This window comes from Ictalurus furcatus, chromosome 14 (assembly GCF_023375685.1).
Source record: "Ictalurus furcatus strain D&B chromosome 14, Billie_1.0, whole genome shotgun sequence".
In the NCBI taxonomy this organism is placed as follows: domain Eukaryota; kingdom Metazoa; phylum Chordata; class Actinopteri; order Siluriformes; family Ictaluridae; genus Ictalurus; species Ictalurus furcatus.
The window spans coordinates 24370994-24386313 of NC_071268.1; the positions used below are offsets into that span (position 1 = coordinate 24370994).

At 40.5% G+C, this 15320-nt stretch overlaps 1 protein-coding gene across 1 annotated transcript in view; it reads left to right on the top strand.

Moving 5' to 3' along the window:
- Nucleotides 1-15320, top strand: part of LOC128617738 (rabphilin-3A-like) — a 47318-nt gene extending 31998 nt beyond the window's left edge. The window contains exons 5-9 of the mRNA XM_053640916.1: nt 2738-2907; nt 3448-3562; nt 4001-4200; nt 5601-5815; nt 8049-15320. Of these exons, the coding sequence (XP_053496891.1) occupies nt 2738-2907; nt 3448-3562; nt 4001-4200; nt 5601-5705 (590 nt within the window). The 3' untranslated portion in view covers nt 5706-5815; nt 8049-15320. The remainder of the gene's footprint in view (nt 1-2737; nt 2908-3447; nt 3563-4000; nt 4201-5600; nt 5816-8048) is intronic.

Sequence of the window (15320 nt, forward strand, 5' to 3'; positions counted from 1 at the left end):
GTATTCATAGCCCACCACTTCATGAGTGTAATCTGGCTTATGCCTAATCTATTCTACGCATTTCATTCAAGAGCTCTTATACATGTTCAAGAGAGCAGTGATGGTGTGACCTGACAGAAGAGCACCACAACTAGCCCAAATGACTTGCATTGATTCAATCACTTCTACCACTCCATTAACTCACACTAAAAGATTGCATTGAATCAATGCATGCTAGCTCAGCTAATTGCTGTGGCTTGATGGCTAAGGCTTTGAATTACACAGCAGAAGGTCTTGGGTTCAAATCCCAGCACTTCCAAACTGCTATGTTTGGGTCCTTGATCAAGACCCTTAACCTTCTGATCAGTTGTATCTTGCATGAATTGTAAATCGAGATCTTAAAAAGCATCAAGCAAATGTACTGGATTATGTAATCTGTACTCTGTAATCTGGGATTTTCACACACAACAGTCTCTAGAGTTTACTCAGAATGGTGCAATAAAGAGTAAACATCCAGTGGGCGGCAGTTCTGTGGATGGAAACGCCTTGTTGATGAGAGAGGTCAATGTAGAATGGCCAGACTGGTTTCAGATTACAGAAGGGCTACAGATATCCACTCTGTACAACTGTGGTGAGCAGAAAAGCATCCCAGATGAACTACAACAGCAGACGACCACGTCGGGTCCCACTTCTGTCGGCTAAGAACAGAACGCTGAGGCTGCAGGAGACTGGAAAAACCTAGCCTGGTCTAATGAATCTCGATTTCTGCTGAGGCACACAGATGGTAGAGTCAGAATTTGGCGCCAACAGCAGGGACGAGTCCAGGATTTTTTACATGGATCGGCACAGGGGGAACAAGAACCAGCCAGGGTGGGCCCCATGGAAAATCAGAGAATTCAATCAAAAATCAAAACTGGCTTAGATAACAGTGGGCATGATTTCCAGGCTCCAGGCTCATAAAAAGTGGCACTGCACAAGAGCCTTCTCCAGCTTAAAATGACCAACGTCATTGGATCAGATCTCAAAGTGCAATGAGAGCACCCCTTTAGACATGCCCCTGGCCAACAGCATGAATCCATGGACCCAACCTGCCTCGTGTCAACAGTGCAGGCTGGTGGATGTGGTGTAATGGTGTGGGGAATGTTTTCTTGGCACACTTTAGGCCTGTTAATACTAAATAATCATCGCTTGAACACCACAGCCCATCTGAGTATTGTTACTGACCATGTGCATCCCTTCATGGCCACAATTTACTCCTCTTCTAATGGCTAATTCCAGCATGATGATGCACCATGTCATAAAGCAAAGATCTTCTCAAACTGGTTTCATGAACATGACAATGAGGTCAGTGTTCCTCAGTGGCCTTCCCAGTCACCGGATCTGAATCCAATAGAACAGCTTTGGGAACAGGAGATTCGCAGCATGAAAGTGCACCTGATAAATCTGCAGGAATCATGTCAACATGGACCAGAATCTCAAAGGCATGTTTCCAACATCTTGTGGAATCCATCCCATGAAGAATTGAGGCTGTTTTGAGCACAAAACAAGCGCTACCCAGTATTAGTATAGTGTTCCTAATAAAGTGCTCTGTGATTGTATGTTTACAGTTATTTACTGTTAAAAATGATATTGAGTCTGTTCTTTTTTGGTTTACAGTGCAGGGTCTATATGTACTCCCTTATATTGGTGTTTGGCTACTCTGTGGCAGTCCCAACAGCAGGTGTGAGCCTTCTTGACAGAAGACAAACCTGTGTCTATTATGAATGCACCACTCATATGCACACTTTATATGTTTGGCTGGGATGGTAGCAGCAGCAACTCCAGTATGATAATGTTGCACCTTATCATGAAAGTATGATGATAAACTGCATGAATTTTTGGTTAGCACATTGGAGGCTGGAGTTCAAACATGTCATCCTATGGTGCTATATGGTGCACTCGAGCGATTCTTATCCTCTGTTAAGTATGGGATCAGCTGTCTGTTAGTGTCTGGTGAAGTGCACTTAACGGATATGTTTTGAACCCTTGTGACATCTTTGTCATGCTAGTTCTGAAGGAAACCGTACTGGCTGTGTGGAACCAAGTAGTACAGAAGTAGAAGAGAAGTTTATTTATACAGCCTTGGTTTGTGACTAAGTGAAGGACTGCTAGAGCCACCTGAGTCACTCTGTATGACGCTTCTCTCTCGCCCCCCAACCCAAACTCACAATATTACACCAGACTTACAGCTAAGATAAATAGCAGCATAAGAAAAAACGTTTACGACAACTTTGATGGATGATAAAAATATTCTCTAATTACTTTGTATGCTCCCCTCTGCCTTTAGAAGCACCTCTGGTGTTTTTCATATCCTCTGAGAAGCTTTTGGATTTTTTTAGTTGCAGTGTTATGTTATTCTATCTGTTCAAACTCTGCACGCTATCATACACAGACAACTCTGGAGATTGAGGTCATGGCAAAACTTTTTCCGAACAATTTAACTGTACATTTCGCCTTGTGTTGTGGGTTATTTTGAACATTTTGGAATTCTAGAGGGGGTTTTTTTGTATATAAAAATGCTTTTTTCATTTTTTGCCCGAAAACCTTTGGACGTGTAAACTTTTGCACTCAACTTTTCTTCTAGCTAAGTTCCCAAGCAAAACCGCTGCTGCTGTTCTGCATGTTCAGAGTTTCTATCATAGTGGCACTGGCCTTGTATTTGGCATAAGAGTGAGTGTAGATATCAGACTGACATATCCAGTTCTATCTGCTTGTCCAGGGTTCCCGTACGAGAAGGTGCGAGAGCGCACGCTCTACATGCAGGTGCTGGATTATGACCGCTTCAGCAGGAACGACCCTATAGGAGAGGTGTCTATACCACTAAACAAGGTGGAGCTGGGCCAACACCAGACTTTCTGGAAGGACCTAAAACCGTGCAGCGATGGCAGTGTGAGTAGCATGGCATTGAATGTGTTACAATATTTACTATTTGCGCTATAGATGTATGAATTAATTATATGTTTTAAATGGAAATTAGGAGTTAAATTAAAGTGATAGTGGGGCACGGGGGCTTAGTGGTTAGCACGTTTGCCTCACACGTCCGGGGCTGGGGATTCGAAACCCGCCCCTGTTTTGTGTGTGGTATTGGCATTCTCTCCCTTTGCTTTGGGGGTTTCCTCCAGGTACTCTGGTTTCCTCTCGCAGTCCAAAGACATGCATTGTAGGCTGATTGGCATTTCCAAATTGTCTGTAGTGTGTGAACGTGTGTGCGATTGCACCCTTTAATGGGTTGGCACCTCATCCAGGGTGTCCCCTGCTTTGTGCCCGGGTCCCCTGTGATAGGCTCCAGGCTCCCCGCGACCCTGTGTAGTATAAGCGGTACAGAAAATGGATTGATGGATGGATGGATAAAATTGCTAACATACACAAGCATTGCAGTCCTGGTGTAATTATTATTAAGCTGGATATGTATGTGTTTTTGACTTGTAGGGGAGTCGAGGAGATCTTCTTGTGTCTCTGTGTTATAATCCTACCGCTAACACCATCACTGTCAACATTATAAAAGCACGCAACCTTAAAGCCATGGACATTGGAGGCACATCAGGTAAACATATACCCAGTAATAAAGTCATAAACATGCATGGCCTTTCTCTCTTTTGTTTTCTCTACACGACTCATTCTCATTTTCGCGCTTGATTGTTTAGCCTCCGTTCGTCCCCATGTTACTTCAAAACTCTTCCACAGTCTTATGCACACTTTATAGATCTCACAGCACCAAACACTGACAGCAAACCAGCCTCCTTTCCTCTTCTGTCCTCTTCACTGCTCATTCTGAGCCCGTCATACCGCTGCTCCACTCACACTCAGCTACGCCATTCTGCTTTCATAAACGTTACCTGTTCATGATGAGAAGGCAAGGCCAGTGATTTCACAGAAAATATATACATTTTTTAAAAAGCTATATTTGTAATCGAAGCGCCAGATGTGTTCTGTCGTTCATGTGTGAAGATTTGCAGCATTGTTACGTTCTGATAATCTGCAGATCCGTACGTGAAGGTGTGGCTCATGCACAAAGACAAGCGTGTGGAGAAGAAAAAGACAATTACTATTAAGCGCTGCTTGAATCCCGTCTTTAACGAGTCCTTCCCCTTTGACGTTCCTGCACACGTTCTCCGAGAAACCACCATCATCATCACTGTCATGGACAAGGACCGGCTGAGCCGTAACGATGTCATCGGCAAGGTACTTTTAAACTGGCGTTTTGTATGCGTTAGATGAGTTATATTTACAGTATGTATTACTGTATAAATGTATTTGTATTTGTGAATGATTTAGATATTCTTTATTAATTATAATATAGTGTCTGTAGTAATCAAAGTCAGTTTAGTCCTTGATGAAAGAACTACTCAATGTTTTAACATTGGGCTGCTCTTGTCACAACATCTGGCAACCTTGGTCATAGAGCGTAGGTCGTTTGTTCTCATTTGTCCTCATGTCTAACAAAGAAATTCAATACACTTTTCAAGATTTTCCAATTTTATAAATGGCCAGGGCCAGATAGTAAGCAGTCCCAGTGCAGATTGTGTGATTAACTACAGCCTCAGTAATGTGAAATTCAATGTCAGATGAGTTGCAAGGTCATATTGTGGTTGCACACAATATATGTGTTTGTGTGTGTGTGTGTGTATATAATACACACACACATACTAAATAGTAGGTCATGTTAGCATGCAACTATTGATACTAATGCTAGTAGGTGGTATAATATTTTGACATTCAGTAGTATTATTTCGTTCAGCATTACACTAATAGTAGTGCACTCTGTGCATTCAAGTCCTCCTGGGAAATTTTATTTACAAGCTGGGAAGTCATAATAACAACGTCAGGTGAGTTCAACTCACTTTAGTTGGCGATGGCGGTGTACCATCTCTTAATTAACTACAAAATATCCAGCAGTTTTTTTTTTAAACTCTACTTCTAAAAAATGAACAAAGAATGAACTTGAGGTGTGTTGCTTTTTTATGTTTTTAATCAATTTATGAAGCCACTGTAAATTTTATCGTTCCATATTATCCCGTAATTGTGCAGGCATCTAGCTTGTTTTACTGTAAATAAAAAAGCCTGACAATGACTTGCTGCACATACCAAACTCATAATAAGTGAAATCAGCTTCTGCGACGAGTAAACATTCAATTTCAACAAATTTACCATCAACTACAGATGCTGCATACACGGATTCCTCAATGTTTTCTTACTGACACGCACCCAACTTGGAAATTCTGAGCTCAAAGAAAATCCCACGAGTAATTACGACGTCCATGTGTGTTCAACTCGTAAAATACGATCTTTCCGACATGACGTGAACACACCAACCAGTATGCTGGTTTCGTGTCTAGGTAAATGTTTTTGACGATTAATACAGTCTACTGCCACCTGCTGCTGTGGAGAGTTACTGACTTTCACGATAACTCTCCATAGCCGTTATTGCTATGTGAAACTGTTTGAATGAAACTTTAACAGAAGACATGAGGCAGTTCTTCAAAGTCAGCTTGATGTGTCACAGCACATAGAGTATAACATTGGTACAGAAATCCACAGACTAAGTCAAGAATTGTGTGTGTTTGTGTTTGCTCCTGGGTCAGATCTATCTGTCGTGGAAGAGTGGTCCAGCAGAGGTGAAGCACTGGAAAGACATGCTGAGCAGGCCGCGCACCAACGTGGCACAGTGGCACGCCCTCAAAGCCTGATCACCCGTACATGGTCCCGCCCTGACCCCATAACCTATAACCTTTGACCCTTGAGCCCATGCCCCTTCCTTATGCACAAGACTGACTCGATGCCTGGCTGCAAAACACGGGTACTTTTAGCCATCCACTCTCGAACCTTATAACTATAACTATTAGCCTCTGCCCTTGTCTTTTTCTCCTTTCCTTGTCTTATTTTTTGCTTTCTCCCTTTCTCCCTTAGTTTAATCACACGCTCTATCTACCCCCCCCCCCTTCTCTCTCACAGCCCTATTTGAACTCTGCTATAATTTTGGTAACATGTTTTGTTAAGGTCTGCATATGAAGCGATCGTGATCGTTAAATTAGCAGAGTAGCTCAGCTCCCCCTGTTTTTTTTTGTTGTTGTTGTTGTTTTTTTTAAACTCTAAGCAAATATTAATTCTTGACTTTTCAGAGTTCCTAAAGATGTACTTTAACAAAATGAACAAAATTGAATGAAGCCATTTGAAAACTGCTATATGCAACCTTTAATGTGATGTGTTACCAGTATTTCCTCTTGTACCTTTCAGTTCATTTATAGTACGTCATAAAATAATATTTTATTAACAAAAATTTCCCTAGAGGTCAATCGCACCCGTCCGATTCCTGCTTCTGCTCGCGCTCTCTTACTTTCTACTCTGTCCTCTCTGTCCTTTCACTGTTCTTTGTGGGTCAGTCTTTACTCTCATTAAATCCAGGTGAGCGCCATTGGAGACTCTTGGGAGCTCATTTATTAGCTATCTTCAGGGGCGGACCGGCTACCTAGAAGTTTGAGACTTTTCCCGATGGGCCGCTCCGTTTTCCGCTGCGTGGGCCAGCCCTTTTTTAAAAAAAATTTATTTTTATTTTCTCAGAACAGTCACTAAGCTGTACTTAAAAGAGAATGTTGGCTGGAAGAACATGACAAGCTAGCAAAATTAGTCCTGGTGTGACAGTCCTGTCATACTACAGTAAACAACCAAGCTTAATATTAGCTAGCTGGGCTACATTTGTAACCCTTCACCTCTATAAGTTCACTCTATGACAGAGAGAAACTGCTTACCAATCAGTTACGCCAATGCTTTATTAATGAAATGATCGAAATATGCAAAAATGAACTGAATAGATTTGTTTCAGAAGGTGGTACTTAAAATGATCGAAGGAAGCCATTGCACTGACCAACAAAGAGGAAACTGTGCAGTTGTGTTAAATTAAAACGTTCAAGAATATATACTTGTTAAACTTCCATTTCCACTTCCAACCCTTTGTTGTTATGGCTATATTTTATTTACTTATGTGGCATTATACATTGGATCTAATGTCGCCTAGCTGATGCACTTTCCGTAATGTTATTTTGGACAATTGTGGGCACTTTAAAACACATTCCCCGCTGATTTTTGTTCCCAGTCCGCCCCTGGCCATCTTTTGTGCTTCACTATTACACAAAGAAGGAATTTCATACTTATTTAATCCATAAGGGGTAAATAGCAGACGGTCAGATAAACATCATATTCCTCCTTTATCATTTTTATCAACATCCTTCCTTCCTTCCTTTGTATGCATATTCCACCTGACTTTTTTCTTCTTCCTCCACCTTTCTTCCTCCCTTCACTCGCCTTTCTCTCTGACTTTCTCTCTCTCTTTCGCTTGGGCTATTTTATTCTCTGAACTCCGTATCTCTGAAACAATGGTAGTAAATTTTTGACCCCTTTTGTCGCCGGTGTGCCGTAGGTGACGTGTCGTAGCTCCGGATTGAAAAACTATTAATCTTGGTGAACTGAAGGGAAAAGCACTAACCACTAGACTGACTGTTCCAGGTCCTCTGGGACATCTGTAAAAGAGATATACAGTAATTCCGAAGGAAAGAAAAACATAAATACAAAAAAAAAAAAGAATAGTCATCTTTGCCATAAAAATAGACAGTTGATGAATTGAAGCAAAATGTTCTTCCAAACTTGCTGTGAGAAATGAGAAGTGGGCTGCGCGCCCCGTCAGGGCATCTGTAACGCAGGCTGCTCTGTTCTCGTGGTTTTTCTTTCTTCTTCTTTTTTTTTTCTTTTCTTTACTTGCTGATGGGGATAAGTCTCTGCAGGAATCTTTGAGATAGAGTTTGCCCTAATACTGCCTTTACCTGACTGTGTGTGTGTGTGTGTGTGTGTTAAATCATTGATGTGAAAAAGCAGCCAATATACAAGGTTATCCTCTTTTCTCTTTCTGTCTATCTGTAAGCCTCTGAAAATGAGATGGAGAAATAGAGTTAACCTGCACTATATGGCAGTGTAATGATAATGATAAATATAATAATAAATGTTTTAACAGTAATACTTTTTTTTTTTGTATTTTAAAGGGGAGGTAACTCAAGATGGGTGTAGCAATACATGGAGGCTGGACCAGGCAGTACTTCACTGACAAATGAGTGATCATTCTCTCTGTCTCTCTCTCTCTCTCTCTCTCTCTCTCTCTCTCTCTCTCTCTCTCTCTCACTCACACACTGTGTCTCTCTAATCTGCAGTAAGACAGTCCTGATTTCTATCCATTCAGTCCATCACTTACATTAGGGCCTTCAACACATGGATGTCACCTGTAGGTGCATGTACTAAACATGGTAAAGGCTTAAATGTGTTCCATCTTATTTGGCTTGAGAGAGTGTGTGTGTTAGGTCGAAATCACAGCCTACCATTACCATTAAATTATATTTATTATTGATTTTCTTTTATAGTTATTAGCTTCTTTGACTGGTCACCTGAAGGCTTAATCCAAATCACACTCAAAAACCTGAGTTACTTCGACTTAACCCTTTACTGCGTGATGTTGCCATATGGCAACAGTTAATTTATCTCTAATTTTTTGATGGGCAATAATACAAAACTAATATTTTCCTATGTATCTGGAAAAAGGGGGCTTTAACTTTGACATGACATAAAAAAAGCCGTGTCAGGTGACCAGGAAGAACTGTTTGTACTTCCTTTTCTGCAATCACACGGCATGGTGGAAGTTATCATCAGAGGGCTCTCAGAAATTTGATTAATATTTCAATATGTAGGCTAAACCACTTGAAGGAAAAAATTGAAACACTCTGAGGAGTTAACATTTACATTTTTTTTTTTGTCATTTAAACAAGTTTATATATTTTGAGTATTCTGTTAAGTGATGAAATGTAATTGTTGCCATTTGGCAACAACATGCGATAATGGAACTGTGGTGTGTGCATTCATGAACTGAAACAGGCCTACATAGTATAAATAAAAAATACACTAGGCTTCTCTAATAGTATATGTACAGTTTTTCAAATTCAAAATAAGAGAAACTGCTGTAATAAACTCTAATTGCACCTTATTTTCTAAATTTAAGAGAAAGAACCATGCATTCTTTAAAAAGATATTAAAAAGATACTGCACCCAAATCATGTTTGGATCGAATTTTTCTATGTGTTTTGAGTGACTAAATCCCTTCACATACTTTTTACAACTGTAATTGTACTGTTACGTGCGTCGCAGTAATTGGAATTGTAATCTCACACATTTTGTGCTATTTTTGACTACATGATACTTTCCACCGTTGCAGTGGTAATTTACCAATTTCAGTAAATTCATCGTAATTTTATTCATATAGCTTGCTTTACACCGTCACAATATAACGGTGTCATTGTCACAGCGCAGCTTTCCAGAAATCTGCATATATATGGAGATATATATATAATCATTTATTTTGTTTTCAAATTTCATTGATATTCTGATTGAGCAAAGCAGTGGGATGTAGCTAAATTTACAAACATGCTTATTAAACAACTATATCGAAAAGCTATTAGTAATAAATAAGAGTAGCGGTGAACACGATCATATTTGAATTCACTTATGAATGATCAGCAATAAGAAAAATGTAAATGATATGGCAGAAAATCAAAGTTTTAAGTAAGATTATGTAAATATACATTTATAACTGATATCAGGGCCTTGCGTAAATGCCGGATTCATGTGTGTGCTTGATCTGGAACTGTGAAGACCTGAGTAGGCTCAGTTACAGCTTGGGAAAGTGGATCAAGAGCACTGCTACAAAACCCAGCCTAAGGAATGACAGGGGAAAAAAACAACAATGTCAGTAGAGTTAAAGCTCTCATTCTTTCTCCTCAGTCTTTAGAGCTATTTTGATATCGCAGACTAGTCGGAGGGTAAGAATCACCTCGGTCAATTTTAAGCGTTGGCAGGAATAAAAATCTAGACTTAAGAGCTCAGCAGACTGGAATAGATTGTTAAATGTAATCAACCCTGTTTCTACTCAAGGGAGGGTAAAAAGACAGCTAAAACTAGCAACTGTGCAAAAATCAATAGGAATGAAGAGATTATTTATTTATTTATTTATTTTGGATGGGGTTGAAAATTTGGTATATATTGTAAATATAGTAATGGGGAAGTTATATCACACACTGGCCTGGAAAATATTGAACTCCTTATTTAATCTCCCAGGTCTCGTTGGTGGGTCCCGACTCCCACTTCCTCCACTCTCCTTCTTAATTTCACGAATAGTCGCTGAGTGATTTATTGCGGTTATTGAATAACGTGCCTTAAGATCATTTGAAGATGACTGAACTGAATATTTAGTTATTTTTGAAAGCTAGGTCTTTAGGACTACAGACACCGAGAAGAACGAGATCTAGGACCACAAGGACCACAAATTCGTGGAGCGTGTTGGGTTATTTTCATAAATAATCAATTCAAGGGATGTGTTCGTGTGAAGGGGGGGTATGGATGTGATGTGATGCTTTTGTGCGTGGATGGTTTTGATGTGTTTGTGACTCTGCGTCCACGTAGGGTTGTTGGTAAGTCAGGACAGCGCTTGTGAGATCATGCTGCTTTCCGATCATTCAGTGTTCTCGGGGTAAGAAAGCTGAGCTCTAATCAATCCACCATTACGCCCATTCACACTTAATGGCGATCCATATCTATGGAGCGCTTCTCGTTGAGTGCTTGCTTTTGTGGCTTAATGTGGCCTCCATCCTTTGCTGCTTTGGTTCATGAACAATTAGCGAACGAATAAAAGCTTCACTTCTTATAAGCATTGTTCCTCGTTCCACATTAGTGATAATAAAAGGATTTAAAAGCAAAGATCTTTTCTTCTGTCTAGGACTTTAGAGAGAGAGTGAGAGACAGGGGGTTGTACGAGCTGTGTGCATTCTGTATATTTCACAACACCTTATATCTTACTGTGTATTGTTGTTTTCTCTTCTCTTTGATTCAGTGAACGGTTTAAATGTGTAAATACTGCCCAGGTCTGCTTGTGGGTTTCTGCGCTAGAGCTAATTAAACACTGCCACTTACATAGTGTGCTCATTAAACACTGCCTGTGTACCAATATGCGTGACCTCATTAAAATGCTGCCTGTATTGAGCTGATGTCTACTCAAGATGTTTCCTAAAAATTGTTACTGCCAAACCTTCTGCAGATGTCGGTACTTGACTGGAACAGAGACTTGTATAGCGTTCACCGAGTTGTGTGTGTGTGTGAGAATGGGACGGTTGTGACAGTAGGAGTCTAAAAGGTGTCAAAATGCTTTACACTCTCTATGTGAGGCTTGTGGATCGACGGTGGGGTGGCAATCCGAGCTTAATATAGTACACACCCTCACAAACACCATTATTATATTTCAAAAAAGGTGCATTCTCATTCCTGTGCCACTGACTTATTTGATTCTAGTGTTGTAAATTTGGCGTGCAGGCAGGACACAATGAGAGCCCGAGATGAACAGAACAGACGAGACGAGACGAGAGAAGTGAGACAGACACCGTCTGAGTTGTGAGGCAGTTTCTCTACGTTTCACTCGATTGCATCACGCAGAGCATTTGTGTTGCTGCTGCTTCAGTATGGAGCATGTTAAAACTTTGTCCAAAAGTCTAAAGCCTGCTATTATTTTAGACAACGTCTTTGATTTGTTACACCTTTATTTAACAGAATAGTTATTCAGGCGAACATAAACATTAAGAGGGATCACACTTCTCAGCCTCCCTGGTAAAGCCTATGTCAGAGTGTTGGAAATGAAACTTGGTCCCGTAGTTGGACATCGGCTTCAGGAGGAACAATGTGGTTTCCGTCCGGGCCGTGGAACAATGGACTTGCTCTTTGTCCTGTCAGAGATATTTGAGGAGTTGGACTCTGCCAAGGGTGTCTTCTCCTCACTCCTGTTTGTGATTTTCCTGGACAGGATATCAAGGCACAGCTGAGTTAGAGAGAGTATGCAGTTTGGGGGTTTGGAGGTGGCATCACTGCTGTATGCAGGTGATGTTGTGCTTCTTGCCCCATCCGACTGTGATCTCCAACACACACTCGGGCATTTCACTGCGGAGTTTGAAGCGGCTGGGATGAGAATCAGTACCTCCAAGTCTGTGTCTATGGTTCTCTCTCGGAAAAGAGGTTAGAGGGGGAGCAGCTGCCTTTAGTGAAGGAGTTTACGTATCTCGGGGTGTTGTTCACGAGTGATGGAAAAGGGGAGCGTGAGATTGACAGGAGGATCGCTGCAGTATCACGGACACCGTGTCAGTCCGTGGTGGTGAAGCGGGAGCTGTACCCTCAGACAAGGCTCACAGTTTACACGTCAGTCTACCTCCCCATCCTCACCTATGGTCATGAACGTTGGGTAATGACTGAAAGGACAAGATCGCGAGTGCAAGTGACGGAAATGAGGCTTCTCCGCAGGGTTGCTGGACTCACCCTTAGGGATAGGGTGAGGAGTTCAGTAATCCAGGAAAACCTCGGAGTAGAGTCGCTGCTTCTCTGGATCAAGAGGAGCCAATTGTGCTGTTTTGAGCATTAGGTAAGGATGCCACCCGAGAGGCTGCCTGTACAGCACTACCGGGCATGCCTAACTGGGCGGAGACCCTGAGGCCGAATCAAGACAAATGGAGGGATCATATCTCCCGGCTGGATTGGGAACGCCTGGGAATCCCCCAGGAGGAGCTGGAATCTGTCGCTGGGGAAAGGGAAGTCTGGTCTGCCCTGCTTAGTATGTTGCCACCGCGACCCTCACCAGGACAAGCCGTGTAGAAAATAGATGGATGGATGGATAAACATTAATATAATAATAAAAAACAAACAATATTCTGTCTTCTAGAAAAGTTGCTATTTTTGTGAGATGGACACCGGTTAAAGGACACCGGTTTGGCTCCCAGTTATTCCGCTTATTCCAGTCCAGCCAGTCAGCATACCTGATGATTATTGAATAGCAAAATCACATGTGCTATTGGTGGAATTACATATTAGATGTTCATTACAAATACTGAAATAGCTCAAGGAGATGTTTAAATTGACACATTGTCATGTTTTCCCTGCTCTAACACACCTGAACCATCTAATTAACATGGATGTGTTGGAGCACTGAAAGCACTGAAATGTGCAGGGCAGCGGCTTCTCCGGGACCAGGCTTGGGTACCTGTGATGTCTGAGATCTGATGAAACTCAATGAATTCTGAGGTTAAAACTGCTGCAAACGTGTTGTTAAAGATATACGGGTCTAATCTGATCCAACCAGTTGTAACTCACTCTGTATTTAATCATTCATTTAGCTACATCCGTTACATGAGTGTAATATTTCTGCATATTACAGGAGTAACGATATTCTGAGTCCTGAAAACTGACCGCAAAGCAGTGGGAGGTAGCTAAAAGTACAGCTAAAAGAGTTTTGAATATTTTAATACACGATTGTACTAATATTGTGTTATCAGCAATAACAAAGTTGTAAATGTAAATTTGACATCACAATTAAGAGAAAATGGGGAAAATACATTGACATCAAAATCATTCATGTATAAAGGCAACATAATGTTAGCTAAAGCTAATTAACCTCGGCTGTTGAAGTTTGCACCATGATGCGTGGCGCCAGACAAATGACAAGTCGATGGTACTTAATGATAAAATGAATCCACAAACTAATCTTACCTTATTAAAACACTTCGCATTTACTACCAAACCTTCAACGCAAACATAACTGAGCTGTGTGTCAGAGATGAGTTAAAGGGAAAACTGTGGAAATGTCTACAACAGACTTGTACAGTACATACAAACTGAGGTCATGCAAATACTTGATTTAAAAAGTATTATTATTATTTAAAACAAATAAGCAGTTGTTTCCTAGGTAAATAGCTTTAAGTAAATAGCTTTTTCCCCCTCAAGTGTGATACACTGCAAAAAAAACTATATCTTAGTAAGTTTCTTGAATAACGAAACGTTATCTGGAGATTATTATATAATAAATATAACATCATGAAGCCTATTGCTGAATATATTCGCTAATTTCAAGCTTCTTATTCTATTTGCAGACATTGCTCGTTTTTCTTCTTTCTAGGAATACAATTTTTATCTAGAAATACATTTTTATTTATTTATTTTTTTTTTTAGAATTATCTGCCAATAGAATAAGACCGTGACTACGTATACATGGACAATAATAATCTAATTATTCTAATTCTAATTAATCTAGTAATGTAATTATTGACCTTATTCTGAGTAAGATAATAATGTGATTAAGGCGTTTACATGAGTCGCTTTTAGAATACTCCTTTCATGTTCCAGTTTTACATGTTATAGAATATAGATCGATTAACGTCACACGTCATTACGTCCCCGCGCCACGCCGTCCGACGTTCCCTCCAGAATTTCACGTATCAACATATAGTTGGTCTTCGTTATGGGACCGTATACAGATTTGGGTGTTTTTCATTTTTAATGTTACGTAAGCTTCAAGTGCAGTTAATTATTTGTCGTGCTGTACGTGCAAATAGACGACTGCTTGAAGCCGTGGGCTGCGTCCCAAACCGCGTACTTACCGTCTATATAGTAGCTGAAATCCGTGTATTTCTCCTACTATATAGTAGGTAAGTACGCGGTTTGGGACGCAGCCGTGCTCTCTTGTTTACCGTCAAACGGTTGAGCACTGCCGTGTGTGTACGTGTCCTGTCGCAAAATGCGGTGAAAACTCCCACACGATGTTAATAGTGTGATTAAGGTGTGTACATGTCTGTAGTACACCTCGATAATGTGACTAAAACAGGGATACTCCACACGTCTTAATTCCATTTGTGTTTACTTCGAGTATGACTTTAGTCAGATTAAGGTCATCAATAATCACTGTTTACATGCTAGTTTCTTAATCAGAGTATCGCCTTAATGGGGTTAATATCGGATTATTGTTGTCCGTGTAAACGTACTGAAATGAGTATGAATATAGGCTTAATAATCTTATTTTTGTTTCAAAACAAACTAATAAAAAGAAATAGTTGAATTTACCCATGATATTTGAATTAGCTAAAAATATCTTTTTTTCTTTCTTTCTTTTTTTCTTTGCAGTGTAAGACTTTTATTTGGTACTGGCTCCTGCATGCTGTCAGTGGAAAAGCTGTCAAGGCATCAAATCGAGTCATGACAAGAGTGAGAGAAAAGCAGATGCTTTTATCGAGAAGGCGATAATTCTTCTCAGACTGCTCTTCTTCCTGCCCACATGTTTATTCACAGTCCTGTCTCCAGACGTTATCTTTCTCTCGTTTCTGTTCTGTTCAAATCGTTTAAGCTTTATTAGCAGGAAAGGTCAGCACAGTTTGTGATGGGGATTTTCAGATTATTGTGATTTTGCTTGT